Raw genomic sequence first — 17,266 nt, forward strand, 5'->3', positions numbered from 1 at the left:
GATACCTATACCTAAGCATCAGTGATGTTCACAGTCATGAAGAAATCTTGTTATTGTTTTTGATAAAATGCGCCCAATTAAATGTTTACTCTGAGTATGCAAACATTGAGGTAAGGTCAGTAAAAATTAAAATTGTTTTAATCATGTCAAGACGTTGATCGGTTTATTCACATTCACGTACCTATTGTTAGCTCACATGCGGTTTACATATTTTCGTTATCATTTACGGAGCTAAACTGTGTTAAGTAGTAACAATTCCTGAGCATTACCTATAAGATTCGGGCAATCAAACGTTATTAATTAACATTTGTAATATAATAACATTGGAAATTGCATAGACAACGGTCTGGTTTTTCCTATTAAAATAAAGAAAGATATCTTTTTATTATCACTTTCGATTGTGTCAGATATATAGTACCGTCGATATCAGATATTGATCAACTTCGATTTAAGCAATATTATTTTTGGAAACTATCTCCTATTGTCTTTGGAGTAGCTGATCCATGCTCTTCGGAAACCGTCAGTTGCTCAGTGACATCCATTGAGAGTGCTCGGTTAGGTGTTGTAAACATACTTTTGTCATACCCTTAGCAAATTTGAAAAAAAAAATGATCCAAGTAAAATCCAGGACAGTGTTATGGTATTATGTCTTCGTGGGATTTGCTGTAAATTATATGATAAGAATCAATGTTAACATTGCAATTGTGGATATGGTGTTGGAGCCTAAAGCGCTCAAATCTAAAAAAATCTCGAATGAATGTTTAGTCAATGCTACAAGTGATCTAAGCCCAACAAAGATAGGACCGGATTTGAATACGGGCGGTTCGAATTTAACTACTGTATCTAATATTTTGGAAAATTCATTCAGTCAAAGTGTAAGTTTCATTGGCGGGCAATGTGCCTTTTTAAACAAAATGACCACTATATTGTTGCGTAAAGGAGTTATGAACTGATTCAAAAATATTAAGCAAGTAAAATGGGAGTAGCGGCCGTAGCACCCCAATTTGCCAGGCTGTTAATACCTCGTCGCAAGCGTAGTTCTAAGTTGGCTTGATACGCTGCATGGGATCAGGACTAGCCGACCCTGCTTGCAAAGACTGAGGAAAAACAAGAAGTGTAGTTCTAGGAACTCCGAAATTTCGATTCAACAGGGGGAAGACAGTTTTCGACGTATAAAAGGCCATGAAAGTCCTGAGGGTTTAACGGGAGTACCTGCCGTGTAGGCATAATCTCACGGTCCTCGTCGGACACGGATTGAATTTGTGACCACAATCAGAGCCCCGCCATGCAAGCACAACGGTCCTGGTTTACACTGAGTGCAGGCTCAGCATTAATACCAGTGGATGCGAGGCCTATCTAACACCTCTACCGCAACTAAGGAGTACGACACCCGAGTTGTACAGCGCAACTCCACGCTTGAGCTCCGAGGAGCTCTGCCCGCGATGTAGGCATAACGACAACCACCATGAAACTCCCGCTAGGGGGCCAACCGCAAATAACCGGGCCGAGAACACATCCTCCAGGAATTCTCCTGAAGCAAATGCTCTCAGAGGGCTGTCCCGGTTCCCATGGTACCAGATAACCTCCGGTGAGGCTTCGTGGCCGAAGCCACTTCAGATGAGTCCCTTGCAGACTCGGGTCTGATCGCCCTCCTCGAGTACGTGGGGACGGAACTCCCCAACGGGTTAACTGGAATCAGCCCGAGGCGGAGAACCGCAACGGAACCTTTAACCAGCTAACTACCGCTCTGCGTACAACGCAACACAAAGGACATCACAAGACAACACAAACACAAAACACACAGGACATCACAAGACAACACAAACACATAACACACACGACTGGTGGCTATCCACCATGGCCACTAAGGCCATTCACCTAACAACCGCAGGCGAAGCAGCGTCGAGAAACTCCCTCCTTCTTTGGAAGGCAGCACGCGCAAAAACATTAGTACATCGAAGCGTCTCACTGCTAGCAAGGCACTGGCTAAAATCAAAGATACCGTTCACCACACGAACGCCTATGTCGTCTAGATTGCGGATGTCACAGTACGCCGGACAGACACAGAGAACATGGAACCAGTCCTCTGAGTCAGCCCCACACAGAACACAACCCTGACTGGAAGCAAGGTTCCGCTTGAAGAGAAACTCATTCAAGCTACCATGCCCCGTCAGGAGGAAGCCCATTTCAAGCCCAAAGTCCACGACGGAACTTCCTCTGGCAGACACATATCTGACGTACTTATATGTGACCCGACCTTTCCTACATTCGTTCCGTCTAAGCTGCCACTTAGATGTTACACTCTCGTCTAACACCTTTTTGACCGCAAGCGGCCCTAGCCCTTCAACCTGACTAATACTTACAAGATCTGTTTGCAGCAAAGGTACGCCCCTCCTGATCCTATAGGCCGTGGCACGCCGGACTACCTCCAGATCAAGAGGAGGAACACCCAACAAAACCTGCATGGCGTCGGTCGAGACCGTACGACATACAGGAAGACACGATGACAACGCCACCCGCTGACAAGCGTAGAGCAGCTGCCTGCCCTGCACCGTCAACGCAAAATCATACAACAAAGGGGATCCATACGTACAACATGCCAGAAAGAGCCCCACATAAATGGATCTAGCAGCTCTCCTGCTTAGACCCCACTCACACCTCATCACTCGCCTCAGCATACACACCAATTTAGTCAACCGTGGCTTGAGCTCGCGCAGGTGCGGAGCCAAGTACATGCGTTCCGCCATCGTGACTCCCAAGTATGTCATTTTCTTCCGATATTTCAAGGGAACTCCATTGAGTTTAACGCATGGCGTACGACGCAGGTAGCTTTTCAGCATCATCGCGACGGTTTTTTCCGTTGAGACCGCGACACCGACTTTTAAAGACCACGAGTTAACGATGCGCATGTACTCAGTACCCTGCTGTTCGACCTCACGCCGAGTGTTCCCCTCAACAAGAATGAGGAGATCATCCGCGTAGGCAACACATTCAGCAACGGTTGAAAGCTCACCCAACAGTTCATCCATCATCAGATTCAATATAAATGGACCTGCGATAGATCCCTGTGGGCAGCCGCGTTCCACGCTCACCCACACACGCTCATTGACACCTTGGACGAATGCTCTTCTGCCATGGAAGTAGCTCTTCCACAGAACCAATTCCTGGCAGTCACACTCACAAATTTTGGACAACACTGACAACCAACTTAGGTAATCAAATGTGCCTTTGAAATCTACAAAGATTCCAAAGACGTACAACGGACGACAAGGTTCTTGACATGCATCAAGGCGTCGTCGGTTGACCTACCAGTACGGAAGCCATACTGCCTGTCAGACGTCAGATGGGATGTTTTCACCCCCAGTCGCTGGACCATAATCCTCTCCAGGACCTTACCAAAGGCCGGGAGAAGAGATATCCTGTATCCTGTACGACCGAGGATTACTCTTATCCTTCTCCGGCGACTTCAGGAGCACAACCACCCTGGCAGTCTTCCAGAATGCAGGGAAATAGCCCTCCCGAAAACGACACTCAAACAAACACTGGACATGAGATGGAATGGCCTGCCAGATGACTTTGCACATCTCGCCAGCCATCCCATCCCAGCCAGGTGACTTCCGAGACCTGAGCCTCGCCATGCTCTCCTCGATCTCACAACATCTCAAGGGAGAAATTTCTTCCACTTCCTGAGAGCGACCGTCAGGAGACACCGAAGGCTCGGATCTCGGAAACAATTCACCCAGCAAAGCACAAACACTGTTATGCCAAGTCAGCATAGGTTCACCGTTCACCCTGATGCCGGCTATGTCATGACTACGTTTCCCTCTGCATATCCGGTAGACCCTACCCCAAGGGTCATCACAACGCTCACCAACGAATCGCCTCCAGTCTTCTTCTTTCGACTGCCTCAACAAATCTTTATAAGACAGGACACCTCGCCTATAGGCGAGCCTAAGCTGGTCAACATCAACATCCGGACGGAGAACACATAGACGGCGCGCCCTTTGGAATCTCTTCCTCAGGCGCCGGACTTCCCTCCTCTTTACACGGAGAGCATTCGTCCACCACGAGACATGCTTCCGAGCCCTTCGTTCGGGTTTCGTCAGCATGTCATCATTCACACTACACATCCACTCATTCCACAGCGCAACTTTCTCATCCACAGACAAAAGGACAAACTCAGAGAGGGGAGAGCGGCCGGCTAACTCCCCCAGCCGAGCAACATATAAACCCCAATTACACCCACGCGTACTCCAACGCATCGGCATAAGCGGGGGATCAACACTCACATTCACACCCCTATTGACAAGCACGACCTCAATAGGAGTGTGGTCACTTACATTACATCCATCCAAACAATTTCCAAGACAGGACAAACACCTTTGCTGCGACATTTACACACGTAATATCAATATCACTGACGCCCCTGCAGCTCTAAAAAGTCGAAACATTAGACGGGACATTTAAACAAAACAAATCGTGCTTTAACAATACTTCAGACAACACCTCTCCCCTACGTATAGCACGGTGGCAAGATGTGCGTTGGGCAATCTTGCTGTGCCACATAGAGGAGACCGCATTCGCGTCAATGCCCAGGATGAATGGTGTTCCACGAATACGCGGAACCACCTCATCCAGGTACGCAATATACGGCTCCAGGTCGTCTGTGGGTGGACAATACATGCTCGAGCAAAACCACCGCCCTAAAGGCCCCGTGATTGAGACACATACGCCCCACTCGTTAGTGAGACTCTCAACACAGACGTAATCAAAACGCGTATCATTAATGACGACGGCCGCCTTGGCCGACCCCCTAGCAATGAAGACCTGCATATCTGCAGGCACATCTCTGACGCAGCCATTGACTGCCCAGGGCTCCTGCAACATGGCTATGCTAATGTTATACTCACGCATATGCTGGCCGAGATCATGCATCACAGCAGCCGCTCTGGCGCAGTTCAGCTGCAGTAGTTTGAGCGACATGGCGCTTAATGGCGAGCATTAGCCTGAGCCACCCGTGCGGCGTAGATCAGACAAAGCATCGACCGGAGCATCTGCTCGGCCGGAAGACCCCGGAACGCACAGTTCCGGCAATGAACCCCATTACTGCAGGAGGAGGTTGCGGTCAAGTAGTCCGTTATAAATATCAAGCAGCTCATTACTGTGTCACTTCACTATGTATGGGAAAGGCTTAAAAGGCAGCAGTCGAAATAATCACAAAGGAAGAGGATTGAAACAAAAAAAAAGATTATGAATATTTATTGCTAGGTAGACAGGTTAAGGAAGTAAAGGGAGCTACCTGTCAAATCTCTCGGCCCCTGTACTATTCCGTGAAAGTACTCCCTCTTCTTACTCCTAATGTTGACAGCAACACGTTTAATATTAGATTGTTTGCATTAGATGAATTTCTATCTTCAATAAAGTTAGTAGCATGTATCTGCCATAGTTAACACGCCTAGTCAACATAATTACTCCAGCCCTCTCAGCGTGTTTCAGTTTGGAAAGGACCAGCCGGGGATCACTTCTATAGTTCCAGTAATGCCGTGTCTGCAGACTTACCAATGGTTACAATGGCTACGTCGTCCTTAAATATTTGTGCAAAGATCCTTAGAAGAACCAGCAAAGGATAGAAAACTACTCTTTGTGAATGAGACACTTCTTCTCGATCAACTTCGTACTGAACATTATGTGGGTGGACTTTATGTTGTTTTCTGTATCTCCTGTTTTCTCCCGTGTGGAGTATAGGTCACAGCCCGATTTTTCAATGAATCTGTGTTTCTATTTCACTACTACCGCACTTAATGCGATGCAAGTGATAAACCTACAACAGCGGGACGGCACAAGGATGGATACCGACAACTATGACCACTGCGGTTCGACATCACACGGACGTGACTGATCCGTTTTCGGATGCCGGTATCTCAATTTTTGCACTAAACACTAATCTGGAGCTAGAACTTGCCTGGAAAATGCTCTTCATATAGAGGTTTCCTCGTTTCGTTATTGCTTTCCATGTGTAATTCCCTCAGTAAAAGTAGATGGCCTTATTGGTGGTTACGCTTTGTGGCTAAGATCTGTCTGAACTTCAAGCGTTTTCTTAGCCTCTTTGTACCAGTTTTTGTGGTTCTCCCCCTTTTTCCTAAATAGGAGTTCTGTCATGGTTTTCTTGGCTTTTTTGGCTTTCCTCGAAAGTTTTTCTAGTCCTAGCATTTAATTCCGGCTATGAGTTTGATGCACCTCATAGTGCACCTCGGACGTAGAATGGGAATTTGTACACTGGCTACCGTGATATCGTCGATCTTTTTTACGGCCGCATTAAGGAAATTAAATTTCTACGCAAGTTGAGGTTTGGCAATTCTGTTATTGGCTGGTATTCTAAAAGTAGAAGATCCACCTATTAATGTCCGAACCTTAACATTACAACCTTCTACAGTAAAGTCTCGAAAGTTAGTATGGACAAGACACTGGAGGTTTGGTTCGAATTATATGGAGTACAAAATAAAGAAGATTAGCTCTGGGGACCGGTCAATTTGTATGAATTAGCCAGAGATACTAATAATTTGGTTGCGAATTATCGGGATTCCACTTTATTTTCTCGGGTACCTCGACTTGTGGCATATTAAATAGCTTTTATCAACGCTCTCTGACGAACTTTGTCTTTGATGGAGGAGAAATGAGCAAAACCCAGAAAGTAATCTTCTCTCCATGATAATTCCCTACGAATATTTTGACCATAGTGGTGCTGCCACACCCTAGTTCGTTAATCCAAAACTACCATGCAGAAACAAAGCTTATAACTTCGGTTAATAAAACAGTAAATCAGCATGCCAAAAGTTTAAGCCGACCACACTTTTCTGCCAAAAACCGATGGTTTATCAACTGCTTCTCCCGGTCCACAGCCTAGCATCCTCCATTTCGCTGCTCATCGGTCACTTTGTGGTATACTCTACCAACTCTGAGCAAAATTTGGAATCTTGTAACGATGCAATTTTTACAGCTAAGAGGGCGGATGGCATGGATTGCTGTCCTTATACAGTAGAATCCTGATAATTTATATCGTCAAGGGACTGACGATACCGAGGTTACCAATTATCGGTAGTGTCAAATAAAGAAAATTACTTTTGGGGACTGGCAAATTTGTATGAATTAGTAGGAAATACGAATAATCTATGTTCGAATTACCCGGATTGCATTGTAAAAGAACCGATAAGTGAATCGCCTTGGCTTCAAATGAGGAACTAGCCATTGTAGACCTGCCCTCCCTTGTTACTGATTGGCCTGACGAATTGGGGTCGTCCGAGGACTACTGCTGCTATGGTTTACCCTTAGTCGCAGATATAACGAAAAATCCCTTCCTTTCAATCTTGGTTCAATCCAGATACCTAGGCGTGGCTAAAATTTTGGACTCACCGACTAGTTTGATATCTATCCGTTAAAATAGCTGGGTGCCAATACCTCGAGTGTCATTGGTTTTTGGCCGAATATTTAGAGAATCTAAATATTAACTCAGATTTACTTCAAATCTAAATATTGTTTCCATATGGAAGCGGTGTTAGAGTTGGTTGTATCTACCAATTCCACATATTGCTACACTGATTAGGCTCGGACCCATATTTCTTTAGATATGTCGACATCTGGAAGAAGAAATTTCACCTGGGAAACAGGATCGACTCCAGACAGATAGTGACGACAAGGATTGTGAGATTGGAGGCGATTACTAGGTTATGAGGTAGAGTTTATCTATCTCCAGAGGGAAACCTGGAAAACAGGGGAGCAAGAGTTAGGAAATGATCTGAATGTGAAGAAATGATCAAGGTTCAGTGAAATATCTTCTATCTCTACGAAGATCCGTTTGATTTTGAGTAAGCAGTCAAATGCAAGAAGAGTGCCAAACGAGAGAGGAGAGTCATTATCAGTAAATGAAAGCCATTGCGAAGAAATGCGTCTTGGATATTGATATCTTTACTAACTGGATCAAAGAGGATTCCTTGCGAATGGGGTTTCCTGCTTTAAGGGATTGACTGATCACAGGTGGTTAGACTACAATCAGATATTCGGCCCTGAGCTGGGAAGCTGGATAGATCAGTAATTAGCAAAATAGCATCTACAACTAGCATAACACCGGAGGTTGGGTGTATGCATTTCCTTATGAAATGATGGAGGAGACTATTTTTGGAGAGCAACAATATGAATATATCGATAGAAGCGAAAGCGTATTCAAATCAAAAGGAAGTATCTGTAGATTGATACAATCTATGACGTAATAAGTGAATAGGCACCTAATGCTGAGCATTGTTTTAAAGCTAGCTAGCCAGGTGTTTGTTTGTATATACAAGATGAGAAGTGCTACTGGTCCTACATGTCGACGACATGCTAATAGCAACGCTCAATTCCTAAGGTGTAGAACATTTGTTATAGGAGCTAAAGAAGGAAGTCAAGATTACTTTAAACCGAGCAGACCATTTACTTGGGATTGAGATTTAACGGAAGGATAATTTCATAAGGATTGACAAAGGGTCACTTGTTGAGAAGATATTGAAAAGGTTTAATTTTTCGAACTACAGACCCATATCAGCCCTGATATCAAAGGGTTCGAAAATTTCTTAGGCAGACACAACTCACAGAGGGGGTTTCAATCCATCTGAGACTTGCAAGAGGCCTGGTTTGGGTTACAGTGTGGATTTCGTCTCCGGATTTCACAAAAACCCAATGGCAACAGACATTGCATGTGTGAAAACAGTCTCCAGATACATTGCGAACACTTTGAGTTTTTACTGTCCCCTACAGAAGCGAGAAACTAAATTGAAATCAAGAACGATGCAGAAGCACTGAAGCTAACGCAGGCATTCTAATAGTCGTCGTATTTATAATCCCATGGCTTATTCAAGGGCAACCAATGGTCATCACATAAGCGTCCCTTTTATTAAGCATACCCAAATTTAAAAGAACTCAAGAAGCTATTAAGCTTACCTCCGATGAAGAGTGCTTGATCTAATTCGTTTTACCTTGATTGGCAATAGGAGCCTAAGGGGCTGGATGAAGCGGAGTAAGCTGCAGTGCTTCCCCATCAAATGCTCAAGCAAGGAGTTGTCAAAATCCATCTTGGCACTGATATTATCTACCACGGTTGCAGTTTTATTTTCAGGAAGCCTCTTGTCTCTTCTTCATTTAGTTTCCTTTTTAGTTGGAATCCTCTTCCTTTTGAGTTGGTGTCCTCTATTGGTGTGCAGCACTATTCAATTGAGGTGTTCTTCATGGATGGTGTTTTGCAGAAAATATTCTGTTTGAAATCGGTTCCTAAGCCATGAAGGCACACCTTGGGATGCTTTAATATTACTTCGACACCGGATTCACACTAACGCTCGACAGATTTTTCAGAGTAAAATAGCGGAGTGCCGCAAGAGGAAGGGCAGTGCTTCTCAGAGTTTTACCATCTTACTTCGTTTATCCCCGAATGTTTTGTTTGTAACCCTGGAATTTTAGCTTAAACTAGGGAAAGTGTACATTCAGAGGGTTCTTGGTATTGCTCTCGGTGAACATAAGGATATTCCAAAGACCAATTCATCTCCATGTACAATAGATAGGTTCATCCGAGGAGCTAAAATTATTCTCGCTCATACAAGCCCATCCCTTTAAGGTATTTTTTGGTAAACAGGGAATATTTTGGTTGAATTTTTAATACTCAACCTGGAGTTGAGCTGGCTCCAGACAGGCAGACACTATCTCACTGGGAGATAAGATGCATTGAATAGTGTCTACTATGACGAAAACACCTAGATCTTTTCTGGCCATTCAAACTACCCACAGTTTCATTCGATCCGCCTTGTTCAAACGCAGAGCTAACTCTATCCTGCTTGCAACCTTTAGCTTGGAATCAGCAAAAAAGAATTATCTTATTTTAATTAAAACGGTGTTGATTATGTGCACGTACGTATTCTGCTCTTGATAAGTTGATAATTACCCATTTCTAAGTTGTGGTCGCCAATGCAATTGACTGATAGCTGATAGGCTATTTGGCAAACATTTTTGAGGATAATGCGCTGAAGATACATTTTCCGCGAAATTGGGGCCATTGATGATCGCAGATAGTGAAAAATATTAATCGATTTTATTTCATATTGAATTTGTCAGTTTGATTTTCGTTAGTCTATATCTGATAATTTTTGAATCTTTTAGATTTTAATTATGCTCTGTATATTTAGGATATATAGATTGCGTTTTATTCTTAGCTTTCAAATTGTGTTTATTTTTTGCATCTTTGGAATTCGAATTTTTCCTACCCTGACGACTAGCTAATGTGACTTGGAATGACACTAGTTGATCCGCTTTGTGATTGGTTCAATATTTTTATTTAGGTAGATGATATGTGATGCAATAGATTTGCTAAAGTCAATAATAAATGTTAGGTGCATATGACCTTTGTATTTAATTTTTAGAGATTAGATAGATTTTAGAGATTAACATAAAAGTAGTTATATAAAAATACAATAGCAGGGATAATCGTCGATTGCTTTGATGGCTACTCTATACGAAAGGGTACATACGTATTTATTAGGAATTAGCTCAAGGTCCTCTATTCACAAAAACTGTTATGAAATCACAAAAACTGGAGGCGACCTGGCCCTAACCCCGCATTGGAGTAAAACGCTAGTAGAACATTTTTTAATCACATGAAAGATGAAAAAAAGCCTTTTGAACGGAGCCTGATAAACTTCTTGAGTAGCAATTGGGTTTCTGGCCACATATACATAATGGGACATAGCAATGAGTTATTTGTATATTACTCAAAGTTGGAAATGTGAAATTTTAATTTTCTTAACAAATCAAACTCGTTAAAAGCGATACGATAGGGATCAAAACGGGCTGAAAATAGTTTGTTGACTGATGTTCCTGCCTACCTAGAAGCCATATATACTAAAAGCTTTTGCAGCTCCTCCAACCCTCAAATATACAACATAAATTATTCATGGCCTTGGCTTGATAATCCGATCATAGGCATAATCATTGCTAGATGCTTCTTGTGATTTAGTTGGCATTAATCATCGTCCATGAAGGAACCATGCGAGTACAAAGCCAAATACAAACATCCACGGGTAATACCAGGATTATAGTTTAAAACACGGGCGTACCGGTATATCAGGATTAATAGTTCGCAACCATTGTTTGATGGTGTAAATAGTTCGTCCTGTCTATAACTCCAAATATTTTAAGTCCTGAAGTTACCATCAATCACCGCTAAGTTAGTGGCCAAACGGATTGCTGTTTCGTTCTTCAGCAAATTAAAGATGAAGTTCTTATCATGCGTCATATTCATAAAAGCGGTTCTAAATGTAGTGACTGAAAATCAATTCGGTTTGTTCTCAGTAACTGGGTTTTGTTGGGAATTGTGTCCAATTTCGCAACAATGTTGATCGTAATATATTTGCAAACCTCCCATGATTTCTCTTTAGTACCAAAAAACCTATCATTAGATCAACCAACCGAGGTAACCTTTCCTTTTATTGTGAAACATTTTTTAATAAGAGGCGGCGATTTTCCCTCGAGACGCAACCTTCTATGGAATTTAGGTTTGCGCCTTTGTGTAGCTTTCTCAACATTTCTTTAAATCATCAGCATCATCAACGGCGCAAGTACCGGTATCCGGTCTAGGCCTACCTTAATAAGGAACTCCGGACATCCCGGTTTTGCGCCGAGGTCCACCAATTCGATATCCCTAAAAGCCTGCCTGTCTGCTGTCCTGACCTACGCCATTGCTCCATCTTAGGCAGGGTCTGCCTCGTCTTCTTTTTCTACCATAGATATTGCCCTTCTAGACTTTCCGGGATGGATCATCCTCCTCCATATGGATTAAGTGACCCGCCCACCGTAACCTATTGAGCCGGATTTTATCCACAACCGGACGGTCATGGTATCGCTCATAGATTTCGTCATTGTGTAGGCTACGGAATCGTCCATCCTCATGTAGGGGGTCAAAAATTCTTCGGAGGGTTCTTCTCTCGAACGCGGCCAAGAGTTCCCAATTCTTCTTGCTAAGAACCCAAGTTTCCGAGGAATACATGAGGACTGGCAAGATCATTGTCTTGTACAGTAAGAGCTTTGACCCTATGGTGAGCCGTTTCGAGCGGAACAGTTTTTGTAAGCTGAAGTAGGCTCTGTTGGCTGACAACAACCGTGCGCGGATTTCATCATCCTAGCTGTTATCAGTTGTGATTTTCGACCCTAGATAGGAGAAATTGTCAACGGTCTCAAAGTTGTATTCTCCTATCTTTATTCTTCCCGTTGTTGGTTGGTTGGTTTTCGATGGTGACGTTGCCACCATATACTTTGTCTTACCTTCATTGATGTGCAGCCCAAGATCTCGCGCCGTCTGCTCGATCTAGATGAAAGCAGTTTGTACGTCTCGGGTGGTTCTTCCCATGATGTCAATATCGTCAGCATAAGCCAGTAGTTGGGTGGACTTGAAGAGGATCGTACCTCTTGCATTTACCTCGGTATCACCGATCACTTTCTCGAGGGCCAGGTTAAAGAGGACGCATGATAGGACATCCGCTTGTCGTCGACGTTGTTGATGTCGAATAGTCTTGAGAGTGATCTTGCTGCTTTTATCTGGCCTCGCACATTGGTCAAGGCCAGCCTAGTGAGTCTTATCAGTTTCGTCGGGATACCGAATTCTCTCATGGCCATGTACAGTTTTACCCTGGCTATGCTATCATAGGCGGCTTTAAAGTCGATGAACAGATGGTGCAACTGTTGTCCATATTCCAACAGTTTTTCCATCGCTTGCCGCAGAGAGAAAATCTGATCTGTTGCTGATTTGCCTGGAGTAAAGCCTCTTTGGTATGGGCCAATGATGTTCTGGGCGTATGGGGCTATCCGGCCTAGCAAGATAGTGGAGAATATCTTATAGATGGTACTCAGTAGCGTGATACTTCTTCTTTAAATACCTAGCTACTTTTGCTTCCTACTGCTTCTGCGACTTCGGTTTCCCCTTTGACTTTTAGAGAAGTCTTTGAAGTCTTGACGATAAGAAGATTTGCACCAATAGTAATGTGCTCCATTTAAACTCCTCTAAGGGATCTAGCCCTGGTGGGTACTGTAAGTTGCTGCTCTCCCATCCGCCAGACAGCCTAGTTATGCAGGTACATCTTTCTAGATACCGCCCTGTCTTTTTTTTGGTGCAGATTTGTAAGCTGAGCTAACACAAAAACCTCCATATACTAAAAAAGAAGGAACAAGTTGAGTTGGCGGGCTCGCAGCACGTGCATAATTTGGTTGGGACAAGAAAATTTATTCTTCTTTTTCACAATGTGGCAAACCTTCCTCATTACACTCTTTATAATTTCCTTCGGATCCACTCATTTGAAAATATTAATTATAAAATGGTAATTTTTACTTTGACTTTTATTTACAAAACTGTCACACCTTTGAATTTTCATTTAAATGTTTTCAATGTTAATATTGAAATTTATCTAAAATTTAAAAAACGACCATTAACCTATTTTGTTGTTGTTTGCACATAAATTTAATAATGTTGCATATTGCGACATGCGTTACCAATGTTTGTTTTTGGCTAAGGCGACATTTTGCAAATGTAAATGATGGGACTATTGGGTGGATGTCGGATCTATGAAGGACGGCTGAGATGGTGCTTGGAGACTGAAATGGGAAGGTGAACTGAGAGTCAACTGACTCGGGAAAATTTTGTTGGGAGCTAGTGTTGGTGGAAGACGACATTTTTTAGATTTGTGGAGTTGGGTTGTGTCGTTCGTGCCAATTGGTGACACTTCATATGGGTATCCTCATGAACAGTTTCTGTGGTAGACAAGCTCCAAGCTAGGTGTACAGCTTGGTGCTTGTCAACCACAGTCGGAGGCGGGGGTCAAGGTAAGGATGCCTAGGCGTTGACACTGGCGAATAATCTTTTGGTTGCTGATTTACTGAGAATTCCTCTCTCTTTCGGATTTGCTCGCAGTAGTGGCTGTATCATTGACGAAAATCGTGGAACTCGTTAGTACTGGTGGTAATCGAAATAATCTTCATGTACAAGGAGGTTTCCTTCGTGGTGACTTCAAAACTGACAATCAGCAACGTGAATCAATTACTGCAGTTGCAGCATAATTCACTAAAAATCAGTCACTAAAACAAAAGGTTCGAACAAATACAAACTCAAAGTAAAGGAAAATTCGTCCGGTAGGGTGGTAATCCCCAAGACCGCACCTCATTGATATATGAGGCAGGAGAGGCGTGGATCTTCCCTCTCGATCGCGGCATTTGGGCCTAGAGTTTTATGGATCCACGCACGTGGTCGAGCTCTTATTTTTTTTGCATTCATTTCTAGCTTTAGCTCACGTGTTTATTTTGGTTGGTTTGGTACGCGCAGTACCCCAAATTTATTTGGTTTTCAGGTTCCGGTGTGTACCCACGCATCGGTTTAAGGACACGTGAGGGATTGAATTGCTCAAAAGACCCCAGACATTTCAGAGCTTGGTTAAACAAGAAGCAAGCAAGGTCGTGTCGATGGAACATTTCCAGCTCTTCCCTCTAGGTGGATTTCGGGTACTCAGGATGATTATTTGACCATCGTTCAATCTCTTGTTATTACAAGAGCACAGAACAGCCTCAAGATCTTGTTAGAAGAAACTATTAATTTCTTCGGAATGCCCGTCCTGCCAAGTGCACTTCAGATATACTCTGTTGACATTGTCGAAAATCTTCTCGAAATCAATGAAGCGTAGGAGATCTAAAGTCCCTTTTAATCGCTTCCATCCATCGATCCGCAGAAACAAGATCTTGTAACGTCCTTTCGAAGTGTGTCAGACCACGTTAGCCAAGCTGCTTACTTTTTAAGCACTTTGGCCCATAGGTGAGTGAGTTTTTCATGTGGCATGGTCTCCTTACTTTTCACTATATCTGTAGTGGATCATTATAGCGAGTTTAATTTAAAGGAAGGTCCTTCTAGATGACATCCTTGACACGAGAATCCTGAAGGTTGCCAAAAAAGTTCCGAATGAGTTCATGAAAACAATTACTGAAACTTACTGACTCTGCCAAACCAGGGTCACTTAAACTATCAAAACTATTTCCTAAAGGATTTTGATTGCCAGATTAAAACTATTAACATCTAAAATTTATTAACAGCACCCAGAGGAAAGCGATAAAAAAATCAAATATAATTGGGATGAATCTATCCAAGGAATGATCCTGGGAGCGTTCTATTGGATGCACTGGGCCACACAATTTCCAGGAGGTGTATTAGCAAAGAAATATGGTACAAAGCTAGTTTTCGGATTGGGAAATGTCATAGCATGTTGGATGTGCTTCATAGCTCCAATGCTGGCCCGTTGGGATTACAGAGCTCTGATTATCTTCCGAGTACTCCAAGGATTTGTCATTGTAAGTTGTTCATGATGTATCATTTTTTGCTTAAATGTCCTATTAACATTACAATGCCATTTCCAGGGTGTTGCATGGCCATCAATGCACAACATGACAGGACAATGGATACCACCAAATGAACGCAGTAAATTCGTTACAGCTTACATGGGTTGCTCTATCGGAATAGCGATTTTCTACCCACTCTTCGGTTATATCATAGAATGGCTTTCTTGGGAATGGATATTTTATTCAAGTGGCATAATTGGATCTGTATGGTACATATTCTGGGTATTATTTGTATTCGATTCGCCAGCCCAACATCCGCGAATTACAAATGAGGAAAGAGAGTATATTGAAGGAAGCTTGAAAGGTGTTGTGGAGCAACAGAAGTCGTTGGGCAAGGTGCCGTGGACATCGATTCTTACCTCGAAAGTAGTGTGGCTTAATGTGATTGCAATGTGGGGTAGTATTTGGGGATTATTCACGTTGATGACACAAGCTCCCACATATTTTAAGTATATTCATGGATGGGGTATAACTATGGTGAGTAGTTTTGATTTCGTAGAAAGATAAAATTGAAAGGATAACATCTCCAAAGACTGGTGTCTTATCGGGAATTCCTCATTTAATGCGAGTGATATTCGCCTACTGCTTTTCCACTTTTGGGGACTGGTTGCTACGAAATGATAAAATGGAAAGATCTTATGTGAGGAAGTTGGCTACATTCACATGTAAGTTAACTTACCACCAAATCACTTAACATTTCCATAAAAGGTTCAAATTTTTCTTCACTTATAAAAAGTATCTTTTCACTTTTCTTCTTATTAATTTCAGGTTGTTGTGTAAACGGTTTCTTGGTCCTGGGGTTAGCTTATTCAGGATGCAATTCAACCGCTGCAATTATTCTTCTCACAACAGCAACGGCTGTCCATGGTGCTATTACCACAGGTCCATTGTCCAGTATGGTTGATATCAGCCCAAACTATGCTAGCATTGTCTTTGGAATCAGCAATACTATTACAGTGTTGCCGGGATTCATTTCGGCTGCAATTGTAGGCTACTTAACTCTAGGAAATGTAAGCCCAGATTTTAAGCCCCGAGGTTGATTAAATTTAAATTTTTTTCATTTTTATATTTATAGCAAACCGTTACTAGCTGGAAATATGTATTTTTCATTGCTGCTGGCATGCTAATAATATGTGGAATGATATATGTTATATTTTGTAAGACCACTATTCAAAGCTGGAACACAGCAAAGAAGGACGACGATATTGAAGAGATGGAAAAGTTGAACTACATCAAAAATGAAGGAGCTGTAACAACATACGAATTTCCTCGAGGGCCCAATACGAGGGCAAACTATTAGTTTCAACCCAAGGTTCAGAAAAGTTTTTAATATAATACTTGAATAGAGAAATTGTGATAAGGTTACTATAGTAGATGTTAAAACGAGCCTGAAGTTTTTGGTCCATATAATTGCCAGGATCAGGATAGGTTCATTGGTGTGTTTAGATCGATCTGCATTTTTTAGTAAGAATTCGTCAGAACTGTTGTCCAGTATAAGGAGATCTCCTAATAAGGCTTCCTGTAAGCGGAGTAGCACTGGACCTAGTATTAAGGATAGCAATTATTACATGAAATGAAAAACCTGCGTAAAACAAAACTTTATTAAAATCGGTTCATTGTTTGTCTGTCTATCTTTTTTCCTCACCAAGGGAATCCGGGAAGACGAATCAACCAACAACATCAAACCGCACTGGTCAAACAGGAAGAAGAATAAGGATAGGAGAATACAACTTTGAGACAGTTGACAATTTCTCCTATCTAGGGTCGAAAATCACAACCGATAACAGCTACGATGATGAAATCCGCGCACGGTTGTTGTCAGCCA

General features: G+C 42.6%; 1 protein-coding gene across 1 annotated transcript; it reads left to right on the plus strand.

Moving 5' to 3' along the window:
- The first annotated feature begins 339 nt into the window (after positions 1-339).
- On the plus strand, positions 340-17,033 carry LOC119655911 (sialin-like). Its single transcript, XM_038062073.1, has 6 exons — positions 340-875; positions 15,139-15,393; positions 15,460-15,918; positions 15,974-16,106; positions 16,210-16,451; positions 16,517-17,033. Exons 1-6 carry the CDS (start codon positions 609-611, stop codon positions 16,739-16,741), a joined length of 1,581 nt encoding a protein of 526 aa, XP_037918001.1. The 5' UTR covers positions 340-608; the 3' UTR covers positions 16,742-17,033.
- Positions 17,034-17,266: the final 233 nt, after the last annotated feature.

This window comes from Hermetia illucens, chromosome 4 (genome assembly GCF_905115235.1).
Source record: "Hermetia illucens chromosome 4, iHerIll2.2.curated.20191125, whole genome shotgun sequence".
In the NCBI taxonomy this organism is placed as follows: domain Eukaryota; kingdom Metazoa; phylum Arthropoda; class Insecta; order Diptera; family Stratiomyidae; genus Hermetia; species Hermetia illucens.